Source organism: Cherax quadricarinatus, chromosome 19 (assembly GCF_038502225.1).
Source record: "Cherax quadricarinatus isolate ZL_2023a chromosome 19, ASM3850222v1, whole genome shotgun sequence".
NCBI classification, from domain to species: domain Eukaryota; kingdom Metazoa; phylum Arthropoda; class Malacostraca; order Decapoda; family Parastacidae; genus Cherax; species Cherax quadricarinatus.
Genome location: NC_091310.1, coordinates 20,151,597 through 20,167,041, shown reverse-complemented (window position 1 = coordinate 20,167,041; position 15,445 = coordinate 20,151,597). Strand labels below are relative to the sequence as shown.

At 38.5% G+C, this 15,445-nt stretch overlaps 1 protein-coding gene across 4 annotated transcripts in view; it reads right to left on the bottom strand.

The window, feature by feature from the left end:
- The window catches only part of Slmap (Sarcolemma associated protein), a 575,111-nt gene that overhangs the window by 136,256 nt on the left and 423,410 nt on the right, over positions 1 to 15,445 (bottom strand). For 2 of the 4 annotated variants that reach the window (XM_070086557.1, XM_070086558.1), the window contains exon 11: positions 6,052 to 6,114. The exons of the other annotated variants lie outside the window; for them this stretch is intronic. In XM_070086557.1, the coding sequence (XP_069942658.1) occupies positions 6,052 to 6,114 (63 nt within the window). The remainder of the gene's footprint in view (positions 1 to 6,051; positions 6,115 to 15,445) is intronic. 4 annotated transcript variants of the gene reach the window in all.

Sequence of the window (15,445 nt, the reverse complement as noted above, 5' to 3'; positions counted from 1 at the left end):
AAAGCTCATATGTCCCTCGAAACAGCAACATTCCTATCTCCTCCTTCAGAGTGTAGGCACGGTACTTCCCACCTCCACTAAAATCCAAAATGTTACTTTGCTCACACTCCAAGACAGAAAGTCATCATGAAAACCACTTACTTCCACTCATTCCTATCTAACATGCTCACACACACACCAGCTGTAAGTCCAAGCCCGCTGCATACATAACCTCCTTTAACCACTCCCTCCAACCTTTCCTAGGATAACCTCTACCCTGCCTTCCTTCCACTTTATGCACCCTCCAAGTCATCCTATTGTGCTCTATGATCTCTGTCCAAGCCACCTCAATAATTCCTGCTCAGCCCTCTGGACAAGTCATTAAATAGCCCACACTTCCTAATCCCCAAACTATGAATTCTCTGTATTATATTCATACTAAACATTGTCTCAGGAACATCTCCATTGCCTCCAGTCTCCTCAGTGCAATATTTAAAACCCATTCCCCACACTCATATAAGAGTATTGGTACCACTATACTTTAATACATATCCCTTTTTTTCCTCACCATGGATAATGTTATCTGCCTATACAGATGCCTCAATGCACCACTCATCCTATCAATTCTATGGTTCATCTTATCTTTCATAGACCCATCTGCTGACAAGTCCACTCCCAAATATATAAATACTTTCACTTCCTCTATACTCCCTCCTTCCAATCTGATATCCAATCTTTTATTACCAAAATTTTTGGTTACTCTCATCACTGTGCTCTTTCCAAAGTTCATTTTTAATTTCCAGCTTTTACATTTTTTAATACACAGGCAACTTCCCACCGAGGCAGGCCAACTCAAAAAAGAAGAAACACTTTCATCACCACTCACTTCATCACTTTTGCCAGATGCATGAAAATACTACATAAAGTTCAAAAACTGCAATGTATCTCCACTGTACTTCCCACCCTCAGGGCTCAAGCCCTGCTAACTGGTTTCCCTGAATTCCTTCATAAATGTTACCTTGCTCACACTCCAACAGCACGTCACATCATGAAAACCATTTGCCTCCACTTGCTCCTATCTAACACACTTATGCCAGCCTTTTCAACTTCTGCTCAGAATCTCCTAAAACCATCATGTCACTGTCAAAAATCAACCATGACAACTAATGTTGAATTAGATCCTTTACATTTTAATCCCACACCTCTCTCCAGCACCCAAGTATTCAATTCTTTTACAACACTATCTATAAATACGTTAAACAGTCATAGTGGCATCACACATCCCTGTCTAAGATCAACTTTTTTTTGGAAAATATTCTCCCTCTCCAACATACCCTAACCTGAGCCTCACTACCCATATAGAAACTTTTAACTGCTGTAGGTAAGCTACCCCCTATTCCATACATCTCCAACATCTGAAATATTACTCTCCCATCCATCCTATTATATGCCTTTTCTAAATCCATAAATGCAACAAAAACTTCATTACCTTCATCTAAATATAGTTTACTTATATGCTTCAATGTAAACACTTTGTCTACACATCTCATACCCTTCCTAAAACTACCTTGCTCACCTATGATCCTGCTCACTCGCTCTCTCCAGTCTTTCATAACAACTATTGCTTATTCCCCTATAATCCTTACATTATCTTTCATCCCATTTTCCTTTATACAAAGCATGCATGCTCTCTGCCAGTGGAGGGAAGAATCAGTAGCCATCATCCTAAGAAAGGGTGAAGAGAGTGGGGTAAAGGTTTTAAATGTAGGGGGGAGAGGGGGGGGTCTGGACATCCAACAGACATTTGTAAGTGTGCTAAATAGGAATGAGTGCAGGCAAGTGGTGTTTCTGATTTGACATGCTGTTGGAGTGTGACGAAGGCAACAATTATGAAGGAATACAAGTTCTGGAGGATGGAAGTAGTGCCTACACTCTGAAAAAGGGGTGGGGATACTGCTGTTTTGAAGAGAATGTGAGTTGTAAGGTTGGTACACCTCTCAAGACAGTAAAGGCATTTGTGGTGATGTGTTTCCTCGTTTTCAGGTCATCCTACCTCGGTGGGAGATGACTGGAGTTAAAAAAAAAAAAAAAAATATATACAGACTGGCCTTTCAAGCATTCTTAACCCTTTGAGGGTTTCGGCCGTACTAGTACGGCTTACGACCCAGGGTTTTTGACGTACTAGTACACCTAAATTCTAGCGCCCTCAAATCTAGTGGGAGAAAGCTAGTAGGCATACATATGAAAGAATGGGTCTATGTGGTCAGTGTGAGCAGTATAAAAAAATCCTGCAGCACACAGTGCATAATGAGAAAAAAAAAAAACAAGGCATTTGTGGTGATGTGTTTCCTCGTTTTCAGGTCATCCTACCTTGGTGGGAGATGGCTGGAGTTAAAAAAAAAAAAAAAAATATATAGACTGGCCTTTCAAGCATTCTTAACCCTTTGAGGGTTTCGGCCGTACTAGTACAGCTTACGACCCAGGGTTTTTGACGTACTAGTACGCCTAAATTCTAGCGCCCTCAAATCTAGTGGGAGAAAGCTAGTAGGCATACATATGAATGGATATTTTGTAATGTTAAAAACTTAGCAGCTTTATTTTTTTTGTAGAATAAAGATAAGATAATTACAGTGTTTACATTTGAGAAAAGATGGCATTAGCATTGTTTCTGCAGCAGTAAAGTCCCAAAAAAAACTTTCGTGTGCGCAGTATAAAAAAAATCTTGCAGCACACAGTGCATAATGAGAAAAAAAAACTTTGACCGTGTTTTTGGAATAAAACAGCGACTTTGCACTGTATTTTCGTATGGTATTTATTGTTATATTCTAGTTTTCTTGGACTCATTTTATAGAATGGAAGACATATTACAGAAATTGAGATGGTTTTGACTGGTTTTACAGTGAAAAGTACCTTGAAATTGAGCTCAAAGTAGCAGAAATGTTCAATTTTTACCAAATTTCAAAAGTAAACAAATCATGCCAAGCATCCAATACACGTCAACTGGTGAGTCTAATATTCTTTCACAAGTGCGCTGATATTATTTATACCATTTCTACACTAATGCAGCAGTCTGCGTAACAGTAAATCTTCTATTTTTTGTAAGAATAAAAATTGAAAGTGGAAAGCCAAAGAAATATAAGAGGGGCCTGGAGATGTGACTAACGAACAGAGGAAATATTATTTTAGTGCCAAGAATGTCTTTCTTGTTTATTCTGGACCCTATTTGGAAATTGGCATCTTTTGAAATTTGTGTGAAATTGGCAAAATTGCTAAATTCTGACCACTATATTGGATAGTTGAAATCAGTAAATGGGTGGTTTCTTGTACTCATTCAATAGAAAAAATGGAGTTCTAGAGAAATAGTTATGATTTTTGTCGACTAGTACACTAGAATTGGCCGAAAATAGGGCTCAAAGTGGGCAAAATTGCCGATGCGTAAACATCGTCGAGACTGCTAACTTCGCGAGAGCATAATTCCGTAAGTTTTCCATCAAATTTCATACTTTTGGTGTCATTATGATCGGGAAAAGATTCTCTATCCTTTCATAAGAATTTTTTTTTTTTTTTAAATTTGGTCGACCCTGAGAACAAGTCTCAGAGAGAGCCTGTCGACCCTCAAAGGGTTAATCATTGTTATACAAACACTAACCTAATTATTATAACAGTTTATTCAAGGGACTGTAATAGGAAAAATGGGTGAAGAGCAGGTTTGATCCAAGGAAAGGGAGGATAATTCTTATACACTGGATAATGAGCTAATCACTAGGTGCTCCATCAACAAGAGTATGTAATTTAAGTTTTCTCATTTTTTCCTGTACAACTGCAATGGTATTTATCTGGCAGTATTTTTTCACTCTTAACTCTTTCACTGTCTGTCCCATAATATTACAGCTTGCAAGCCAGTGTCGGTCCCGTAATACTACACCAAAATTCTAGTGGCTTCAAATCTTGCGTGAGATGGCTGGTAGGCCTACATAAGAAAAAATGGGTCTGAGTGGTCAGTGTGCACAGTATAAAAAAAATCCTGCAGCACACAATGCATAATAAGAGAAAAAAATTGAGAATGTGTTTTTGGTTTAAAACAGCAACTTTGCAGTGTATTTTCATGTGGTATTTATAGTTGTATTCTTGTTCTCATTTGACAGAATGGCAGATATATTACAGAAATAGAGGTGATTTTGAATGGTTTACAGAATAAAAGTACCATGAAAGTGAGCTCAAAGTAACGGAAATGTTTGATTTTTGCCAATGTTCAAGAGTATACAAATCACGTCACGCATCCAAGTCAACTGGCAGGTCTAACATGCTTTCACAAATGTGCTGATATTTACACTATTTTTACAATAATGCAGTAGTCTGCATAACAGTAAATCTTCTATTTTTTTTTTTTTAATAAATATTCAAAATGGAAAGCAAGTATAATATAAGAGGGGCCTGGAGAAGTGACTAATGAAGAGAGAAAATGTTATTTTATTGCTAGGAATGTCTGCAATGTTAATTCTGGATTCTGTTTTGAAAGTGGCCTTCCTTGAATCGTGTATGAAACTGGCCAAATTACCAATTTCTGATCACTTTACTGAGTAGTTGATATAGGTAAATGGGTGGTTTCTTGTACTCAATCGACAGAACAAAAGGATTTCTAGTGAAATAGCTATGAGTTTGGTCGACTGGAACAATGGAATTGGCCAAAAATAGGGCTTTAAAGTGGGCGAAATTGCCAATGTGAAAATATCACCAAGACTGCTAACTTCGTGAGAGTGTAATTCAATAAGTTTTCATCAAATTTCATACTTTTGGTTTCATTAGTATCAGAAAAAGATTATCATTTCATAAGAAATTTTTTTTTTTTTTATAAATTCTTCAACACTGACAGCAAGTTTGTGAGTAGAGGTCTTGACAGTGAAAGGGTTAAAAGAGCAAGCCCTTATCACCTACTTTATCTATTTACTTGGTAAGCAAATATGACATACTTTCTTTGATAAGCTTTTAACTATGGGGACAATGATATACACAATTAACTTCAAATGAGAAAAAAAGAAGTCACAGCCATAACAAGAAGATTAACCCTAAAACTGTTGCCTATGAACACAATGCCACCCTGAATGACTTTTTTTTTTTCTTTTTACAGAAATTTATATTTTATTTATATTTAACAACACTACTGAGGCCATGAATCTATATAAAAAAAAATTTAGAGGTTAAATGATCACTTTGTGCTTTTTCTTATATTTGAAGGTATTCTTAAAAAAATATACAGTGGACCCCCGACTTACGATGTTAATTCATTCCAGAAGTCTGTTTGGGTGCCATTACCAAATGAATTTGTTCCCATAAGGAATATTGTAAATTAGATTAGTCCATTTCAGACCCCCAAAAATACATGTACAAAAGCACTTACAAAAATACACTTACATAATTGTTTGAGTTGGGAGCTGATCGTAAGGCGGGGGCCCACTGTACTATGTAAGCATAAAAAATACAATCAACTTACCTATGTTTCACAACTTCAATATAAGCATCTGCAGAATTTATATTACAACAATAATCCTATCATTTTACTCAATTTTTTTCCTGAAAGGTGCATAAATGTTAAGCATCCATTATACAAAGCCAAAAAAGTATTTATATGGCAAACTATTATTTCTACAATTAGTACTAGCACATCTTCATGCATTACTGGCAAGAGAACAACACAATGAAGAAAGGCAACAAAGAGAGGCAATGAAAAGAGACATGCAATGCTAACTATGAGTCATCATGGTCTTTAAAGTATAAATCTACAATTAACTCGAATAGTCTTAGTTTGACATAGTATACATGTAGATAACATTCACTCAATTTTTAACTTTATTTTGACATCATAAATGCATATTATGGAATATTACCTGAATACAATTAAAATATTGTCATGTGAATTATTTGCAAGCTAATAATGAATATAGGGAAATAAATAATGTGCTACATATTAAGAATTCTGTAGGGAACAATTCCTTACCAGAGAACATAGGACAATAATTTTATTTACATATTAACAATAATTCAGATAGAAGCCAGGATGAGATAAAAACTCACCCTGGAGGCGGGCGCGCGTGCTCAAGCATCCAGCCTCTGCACTGTCTGCCAGCTCAGCCTCATCTAGAGTAGACAGACGCCATTGTCCGTCAGCATTAGAATCACTAACCAAGATGTATTTATTCACTATTATCTCAAGTATTAAGATGACAAGATATACTCTCGCATACAATAATTATAACACAGTTTTATCAGGCAAATGATCTTTCCACTCATGAAATCTACAAGCTTCTGCTAAATTTTAAGTCAGTTTACCCTACAGAGATCAGACCCTGCAAACCAAACAGTTATATCCCTGATATACAGTGGCTCAAGAGTACCATGAGGTATTCATAGGTCCAAGCATCTGAAGGAAAACTACTTCAATTACAGACAACCAATACAACAGTATAGTAGTCAAAAAAAAGGGGCTGGATATAAGATAAGATAATGCTGAATTAAAGTTCATTTGCACCAAGAGAAAGCAGACAGACAACCTTCACATTTAACAATATACGAACTACTCAAGAAACAAATTGACAACTTTGTAGTCTAAGTAAATGATCAAGTTTAGAATGCAAAACCTCTAGTGTCATGAGACTTCTCCAAACCAAGGACCATCACCAAGGTGTAGAGGCAGTTGACAAAACCCACCCGGATATTCACTCAACCACACCAAGGGATCCTTGATGGATTGCAACTTGGAAAAGCCAAACCCTTTGATTCCAGGTAACAGACCAGGTAAATGATCATTATTCTCTTCACCAGTTTACAGTTAGAACTTATCAGGAAAATGGGCCAGCAACTCTCAGTTATGCTGGAGTACTAGCCAGGCTTGAGAAGGGCCAAAAATACAGACTGATTCCCAACAAGAGAAAACACAATTTTTGTTTTTTTAACATGTTGACCATCTTGCACCAAGGCAGGGCGACCCAAAAAAGAAACACTTTCACCATCATTCACACTATCACTGTCTTGACAGAAGCACACAGACAAGACAGTTTAAATGTCACTCGAAACAGCAAATATCCCAAACTCTTCCTTTAGAGTGCAACCACTTTACTTCTCATCTCCAACACTCAAGTCTGGCTCACCAGTTTCCCTGAATCCCTTCACAAAATATTACCCAGATCCTACTCCAACAGCTTCTCCTATATAGATTACTAAAAATAAGAAGAAAACAGAAATCTTTCTTTCTTTCAACAAACCGGCCGTATCCCACCAAGGCAGGGTGGCCCAAAAAGAAAAACAAAAGTTTCTCTTTTCAAATTTAGTAATTTATACAGAAGGGGTTACTAGCCCTTCACTCCCAGCCTTTTAGTCACCTCTTGCAACACACATGGCTTTATGGAGTAAGAATTCTGTTCCACTTCCCCATGGAGATATGAGGAAATAAAGAAAAACAAGAACTATTAAGAAAATAGAAGAAAACCCAGATGGGTACATATATACATGCATGTGTAGTGTGGCCTAAGTGTAAGTAGCAAGATATACCTGGTATCCAGCATGTTTATGAGAGAAAAAAAAAAAAGATACCAGCCATCCTACCATCATGTAAAACAATTAGAGGTGTTAAGCAATTACAGGAAAATTAAAGAAATCAAGCAAAAAAGTATGAAGCCAAACAAGAGACTCTTGAGGCATATCTGTTAGTAAGAGTCTATGACCTATTACACACATGCCTTAAGAAGGGGGATGGGATGGGAAAGCAGAGCAGGTACCAGTACTGATTGCCTTGGTATACCAGATCCAAGAACCTCCCCAGCCCACTTAAACTGCTTTCCTCTTCAGAGTGGACAACCTAATGACTAGAGATTAGTGGGCCTGTAGGTGACAAGAGGCTACCAAACCTTTACATATTTACTCCTATTTCCTGCATATTGTGCTCTCTCCAAAGTACTGGTAAAACTGGTCACTCCTCTGAGAGATGAATACAAGAGTGTTTGCCTTTCTGACATTAACAACATTCTTTTCAATCATGTAAAAGCATCCCATAATCCCATATCCCATAATTCTATCAAGTAAGAGCATCCCATAATCAAGTAACAGCATCCCATAATCTGGTCCTCTTCTAAAATTATCTATCCTCTTCATAAATTCATAAATGTTATCTCACCAAACCTGCCCTTATTCACATTCTAATTTGAATTTTAACTGTTTTTTTTTTTTTGTTACATGTTTGACCTCCCCTTTTCTTTCTTGCTCATGATTTGATCTTAGTTCATGATGGACCAAAACAATATCTAGATTCCATTTCCAGTTGACGGGTTATTCTTAAAGCCAATAAATCCCTGCAAGAATACTTGGGTTCACTGAGCAAGTGACAGATGGCTGTGGAAAGTTCCATGTAATGAAAATGGGAGGAAATAACAACATAATACAAAAAGAACATAGGTGATTGAATATTCTAATGGACAAACAAAGAAAATAAACTAAGTCCTCATTAGCAAAGCTCAAAGAATGACAATTTAATTGAAATTTCAAGAAATTCATTTGCTACACTGGCTAACTTTTAAATAGCCTTTAGATAAATAGATGGAGAAATGTTGTAACAGTTGTTCACAACATTTTTGACCAGCAGTGGTTTAGTGTTTGGACCTAAAAGAAATGTGGACAAGCTAGAATATTTCAAACCTGCAAAGTGGCTCTTAGAGGTTGGATATGAGATACCAAGAAAGGTTGATAAATTCGATGTTTCCCCTTAACACCTTTTAAACCTAATTGGTTCAAAACATGTTAAGGGAAAACATGACAACATAATGATTATAAAAGCACGAGAAATAGATAAAGGAGATTTCTCATTACCATCAACAGGGAGAACAAGAATAATTAGTAAACTGAGACAGAAGAGGTGCCAAAAGGATGCTAAACAAAATCTTGAGACTGGTAAACAATGAAATGAGTTACAAGCAATAGTAAGTGCTATAACTATTAGAAATTAAAAGGATAATAAAACCAAAAACTTTAGATGGGATGCCTTGAGAATAGCTGCACTCTATCTTCAACTCAGCAATTACAAGGAACTAAGGGATGAATCTGTGAGCCTACACATCTTAGTGATGCCAGCCTTTACTGCCCCAAGAGAATTCCAACAGAATCATACACCCCTGCATATCTGGGCAGTATTAAGGGCATAAAAGTACTTTATGAATCTTTGCTGGTAAACAACACAAGACAGACCATCTGAAGCTCAAATACTTAAAGCTGGAAGACAAAGGAGCTTCAGTGCCTAAAAGACTTTGGATGTTGGCATTCTTAACTTTGGGAACCAAAGCTGAGGGTGCAAACATTCGGAGGAGTCAGCAGAAATTCTTGAAGGACACCCTTCTTGCTTGGAAGTGAGCAACCATTGTCCCACAAAGAGTAAGCATCATTACGCTACGCCAGAATGAGGTAGGGGCAGGGAACCTCACTGGTAGATCATCTGGAACCCAATGGTTCCTGGTACAACATGGCCAAATTGGTTTACCACAGAGATATACAATGCAAATAAAGCAAGTCAATTAATACAACAATTTTGTGTTTAACATGTAAATCTGTAGCTCCTTTCATTATGGAAAGATCATACATAAATAATAGAAATCTGTCACACAATCACTAATGTTTCTTCAGTCATGCAAACATCTGTCAGATCTTATTATTATTTCCTAGTGACAAGCATTACACAATATATGGCACCATGTACTTTTTTCGCTCAAATAATTCAGACACTACAACAACAAGGCTCACTTTACTCACATTAGGAACTAATAGTATTCGCCAAATAGAATATTTATGATTTATGTTCTAAACCAACTGTATAAAAAATAGATTTTACAAAGTGAAATATACATTGCAAAGGTTTGTGGATGAGTTTGGGAGGATGTGTAAAGAAAGAAAGTTGAAAGTGAACATCAATAAAAGAAAGGTGATGAGGGTATCCAACAAGTTAAAGAAAAATTGGATATCACACTGAAGGGAGGGAGTATGGAAGATGTGAATGTATTCAGATATTTGGGAGTAGATGGGTCAGCAGATGGATTTATGAAAGACGAGGTTAATCACAGAATTGATGAAGGAAAAAAGGTGAGTGGTGCATTGAGGTATCTGTGGAGACAAAAAATGTTATCCATGGATGCAAAGAGGAGAATATATGAGAGTATAGCAGTACCACCACTCTTATATGAGTGTACAGCATGGGTTGTGAATGCTGCAGTGAGAAAGAGGCTGGAGTCAGTGGAGATGTTGTGTCTAAGGGCAATGTGTGATGTAAATATTTTGATGAGAATTTGTATTGTGGAAATTAGGAGGTGGTGTGGAGTTATTAAAAATATTGTTCAGAGCCGAAGAGGGGTTATTGAGGTGGTTTGGTCATTTAGAGAGAAATTCTCACCAATGAGTACACAAGTACTACACTGTATTACAAAAATTTTATTAAGTATTTAATTATAAACAATTGTAGCAAAACAAATTATCTCTGATGCCTTCCCATGCACTTTACTTTTTTCTTGCAACCTTACATATTACCTTCATACATTCAAATCATTGTCGAGTGCTTTCTTAAACAATTACCACTTTATCTCTTATGTTCACCTTTTCTACCAGAATTCATTTTCCATATACACTGAAACTTTGGTATAGCTGACTAATAGGGAAAGAGAGGATATCTGTTTAAACAAAAAAAACGTTTTATCTACATGCCCAGTTCAACAGACATGGGCCACTATACTGGAAGCTCACCAGACAATCACACTATTGCTTATGGGTAAATTGTTGGTGCAGCAGGCTTTGTCTATTGCATCAAATTTTTGTTCAGCCAATTTTGTCAGACAACCAAAATCCATTATACGGGGTCACTTATATCAAGATTTTACTGTGCTTTTTATTATTTATTCCTTTCCCTTTACTAATATAACATGCACATTTTAAATACAGTAATTAATTTTAGCAGGCTTAGTTTACAACTTAAAGACTCTTTCCATGGTAACAGTTCTACCAGTATGCCAGGAATGTTACATTGTAACACTATGTAATCCTTTTTTTAAGTACAGTGGTCCCTCAATAATCGTCCGGCCTGAAAGTCGTCCATTTCGGAAATAGTCCCGTTATTTCGTTTAAACATTGGCTCGCAAATGGTCCATTAACTCGCTAATCGTCCTTCGTCCGGGACGCGTACTCATGCTCTGAGCCGCCTGAGTGTGCCATTGTTTACCAGTGAGCAACGGTCCCCTCACGTGCTCCTACGAAATATTTCATAATATTCCATTGATTTTAGTGCTTGCAAGTGCTAAATAAGCTACCAGGGCTCCAAAGAAAGCTTCTAGTGCCAGCATTTTGGTAAAGAATGTGAGAAACACACATAATTTATGAAAAGTTTGTAGAAAAATACAAAGGTGGTGGCGGTAGAGTGGAAGCAGTTGTGATAGTGGTTGATGGTGGTAGTGATGGTGGTAGAAGGTAGTAGTGATGGTGATAACAGTTGTAATAGTGGTATAAGGTAGTAGTGATGGTGATAACAGTTGTAATAGTGGTAGAAGGTTGTAGTGATGGTGGTAGAGGGTTCCTTCTTTAGTGATTCAGCGATTCTACCAACTCCTCCAATGTTGTTGGAGTTATATAGGGCTACAGAAAACACCGCCGCCTCAGCTCCTGCTTCACCACCATTATGAACAACTTACTCTCAGTGGCCCATATACAGTATACCCAACAACAACACAACACCTCTCGTGACACACGTAATGACTTATTTTATTCATTCTAGAGTATATTCCATGTTTCTATGTTATTAATATTGTTTATTATGTCATATTAGTTGAATTGTGATAGATAAATAAGCCGTAGAGTTGATATTAGTGTCATATTCTCCAACAATAAACTTGCCATCCCTCCCTCACACAAACAAGTCTCCAATAAGAACATAACAATGGAAGAACACTGCAGGTCTACTGGCCCATACAAGGCAGGTCCTTATCAAAATGACCTCTACCCAAAGCTACCCAAGAATTTACTCCCGTACCCAATGACACAAATCAAACTCAGCTATCCCACTCATATATTTGTCCAATCTCTTCTTAAAGCTACCCAAGGTCCTAGCCTCGATCACCCTACTGGTAAGTGTGATGTTAAATAAGAACATAAGACCTTAAGAAAGTAGGAACACTGCAACAGGCCTGCTGGCCCATACTAGGCCAGTCCTTCACAAATCCAACCCACTAACAGAACAAATGCTACCCAAGCAATAAGCTCAGGTGCAAGTCCGACTCAAATCCAACCCCTCTCACTCGTGTATTTATCCAACCTAAATTTAAAACTACCCAAGCCATAGCTTTTAGAACATAAGAAAGGAGGAACACTGCAATAAGCCTGTTGGCCAAAACTAGGCCGGTCCTTCACAAATCCAACCCACTAACAGAACAAATGCTACCCAAGCAATAAGCTTAGGTGCAAGTCTGACTAAAATCCAACCCCTCTCACTCGTGTACTTATCCAACCTAAATTTGAAACTACCCAATGTTTTAGCTTCGATCACCCTACTAGGCAGACCGTTCCACTCATCAACTACCACTATTACTAATGTTCATTATACATTTTATTAGTGCTTTACATTTATTTGGCATTTTTTTCTGCATGTAAATCTATATTTATGCTAGGGAAGTGACCCCTGAAGTGACCTAGAGTCCTTATGGAGGGGGATTCCCCTTCCAAACAATAACCTCTCTTCCCTCTCTCCTCCTCCCTGTCTTCCATTCATCAACAACAGCCTTCAATAACGGTAACTGTCATGTTGAATGTTCATTCTTTTGTGCATGTAAATCTATCTTTTAGGTAAAAAAAAATTGTTGTTGATACTTCTGGGTGTCTGGAACGAATTAATTGGATTTACACTATTTCTTATGAGGAAAATTGATTCGAAAATCATCTATTTCGATAATAGTCCAAATTTTAGGAACAGATTAAGGAAGATAATTGAGGGACACCCCTCCCTCCCCATCTTTTTTTTTTTTTTTTATACAGGGTTTGACAAGGTTAAGGATCCCTAGCTTCATTGACAAGCTATTTACAGGTTAAGGATTCCCAACTTTATTGGCAAGCTAAGAGCTGTTACCTACATCAGCTCATTTGAAAGCATTTTTATTGTTATGAGACATACAAGTAGGGAACAGGATGAAGTTGGAGCCATCTGTGGGCCAGCTTTTTCATTTGATCAACTGACTTTATCTCGTTGACATCATTATGCTGTACGAATGTGTTCCATACTCGAGTCATCATGGGTATATAGGATCTCAGATGGAGTGAAGTTCTGGAGAAGGGTACAGCCAGAGTGAAGTTGCTGTTTTCTGCCCGTCTTGTGGCATATTATTATTATTATAATCAAAAAGAAGCGCTAAGCCACAAGGGCTATACAGCGTCTTGTGGCATAAAAGCTTGTTTCACGCTGTCCTCGAAGTGGATCCAAGTGTGGTACTTTGACAATATTGGCTTTGTACATAACAGTAAGGCCACCCACATCCCTCCTATGTTGAAGGCTCTGCTGAAATGACACATCTATCCAGGATGGGTCCAGGCGAGAGATGAGACGTCTTGCTCTGTTCTCTACTCTATCAAGCAGTCGCAGATGAGAAGGGGGGCAGGCAAACCAAGAAAGTGGAGGATACTCAAGATGCGAGCGTACTTGTGCCTCATACAGAATCTTGCAACCCCTACTGTCAAGTAGATCAGGAAATTGCATTTTGGTAGCAAAGTGTTTGGCAAAGAGGTCTGCTTTATCTTGACTACTGGTAGAGGTGGTCCCATTCTGTCGATTTAGAGGTGGAATGAGTTCATCAGGCAGATAACCTTATCTGTCCTTGACCAGGGACTACCAGGTTTTAGAGCCTACTCTACTTGATGCTAGCTTTCTTTTTGTGTCCACCTCCCATTTAGAGATGGCCCACTTTTGATGTTACCCATATGCCTACAGGCTTGCGTGTGCAAGCTCCTGTTATAGGCGGTAGGATGTCTCTTATACCTTTGCCATGCCTTGTACTTAGCAGTAGCAGTCTCTCTCTCTCTGTCTCTCTCTCTCTGTCTCTCTCTCTTTTTACACATGGTTTGACAAGGTTAAGGATCCCTAGCTTTATTGACAGCTATTTACAGGTTAAGGATTCCTAACTTTATTGGCAAGCTAAGAGCTGTTACCTACATCAGCTCATTTGAAAGCATTTTTGTTATGAGACATACAAGTAGGGAACAGGATGAAGTTGGAGCCATCTGTGGGCCAGCATTTTCATTTGATCAACTGACGTTATCTCGTTGACATCATTATGCTGTACGAATGTGTTCCATACTCGAGTCATCCTGGGTATGTATGATCTCAGATGGAGTGATGTTCTGGAGAAGGGTACAGCCAGAGTGAAGTTGCTGCTTTCTGCCCGTCTTGTGGCATAAAAGCTTGTTTCACGCTGTCCTCGAAGTGGATCCAAGTGTGGTATTTTGACAATATTGGCCTTGTACATAACAGTAAGGCCACCCACATCCCTCCTATGTTGAAGGCTCTGCTGAAATGACAGATCTATCCAGGATGGGTCCAGGCGAGAGATGAGACGTCTTGCTCTGTTCTCTACTCTGTCAAGCAGTCGCAGATGAGAGGGGGGGCAGGCAAACCAAGAAAGTGGAGCATACTCAAGGTGTGAGCGTACTTGTGCCTCGTACAGGATCTTGCAACCCCTACTGTCAAGCAGATGCGAGATACGGCGACGTGCTGTAAGCTTCCTGGCTGCCTTGTTTGCAAGATTTACAACATGGTTCTTCATGGTTAGTTTGGAGTCAAATTTCACCCCAAGGATATCAACTTCTTCTCCAGGTGCCAACATCGTCCCATTCATCCTTACTACTGCGCCAGCATTACCATCATGGTGCCTAGAGACGAACATCATTTGCGTTTTTTCAGGTGCAAATGTTACTTGCCATCTATTTCCCCAAGCTGATATAGCTCTCAGCTGGTGATTGATGTAGCTTAGAGCAGCTGGCATTTCTTCTCTTGGATAAGTGAATGTCAGTGTACAGTCGTCTGCATATGCATGTGATTCTGGGATGAGATGAAGAAGGTCGTTGAAGTAGACATTCCATAACAGTGGACCCAGCACACTTCCTTGTGGAACGCTTGCCCCAATAGGATGCCTTGCTGATTCCGTTCCATTGAGGACTACACTTAGAGATCTACCATGAAGGTAATCACTGAGGAGACATAGCGTAGAGCCTGCAATTCCCAGTGCTTGAAGTTTTGCTAAGAGGCCCTGGTGCCACACCCGGTCGAAAGCGCCAGCAATGTCCAGTGCTACCACACAGCTGACTTTGGATTCATCCAGTGACTGGTGCCACTTAGTGGAGAGGTTTTAACAACAGATCAGCAGCAGAGTAACCTTTCCTGAAGCCATATTGACGATCACAAAGTAGT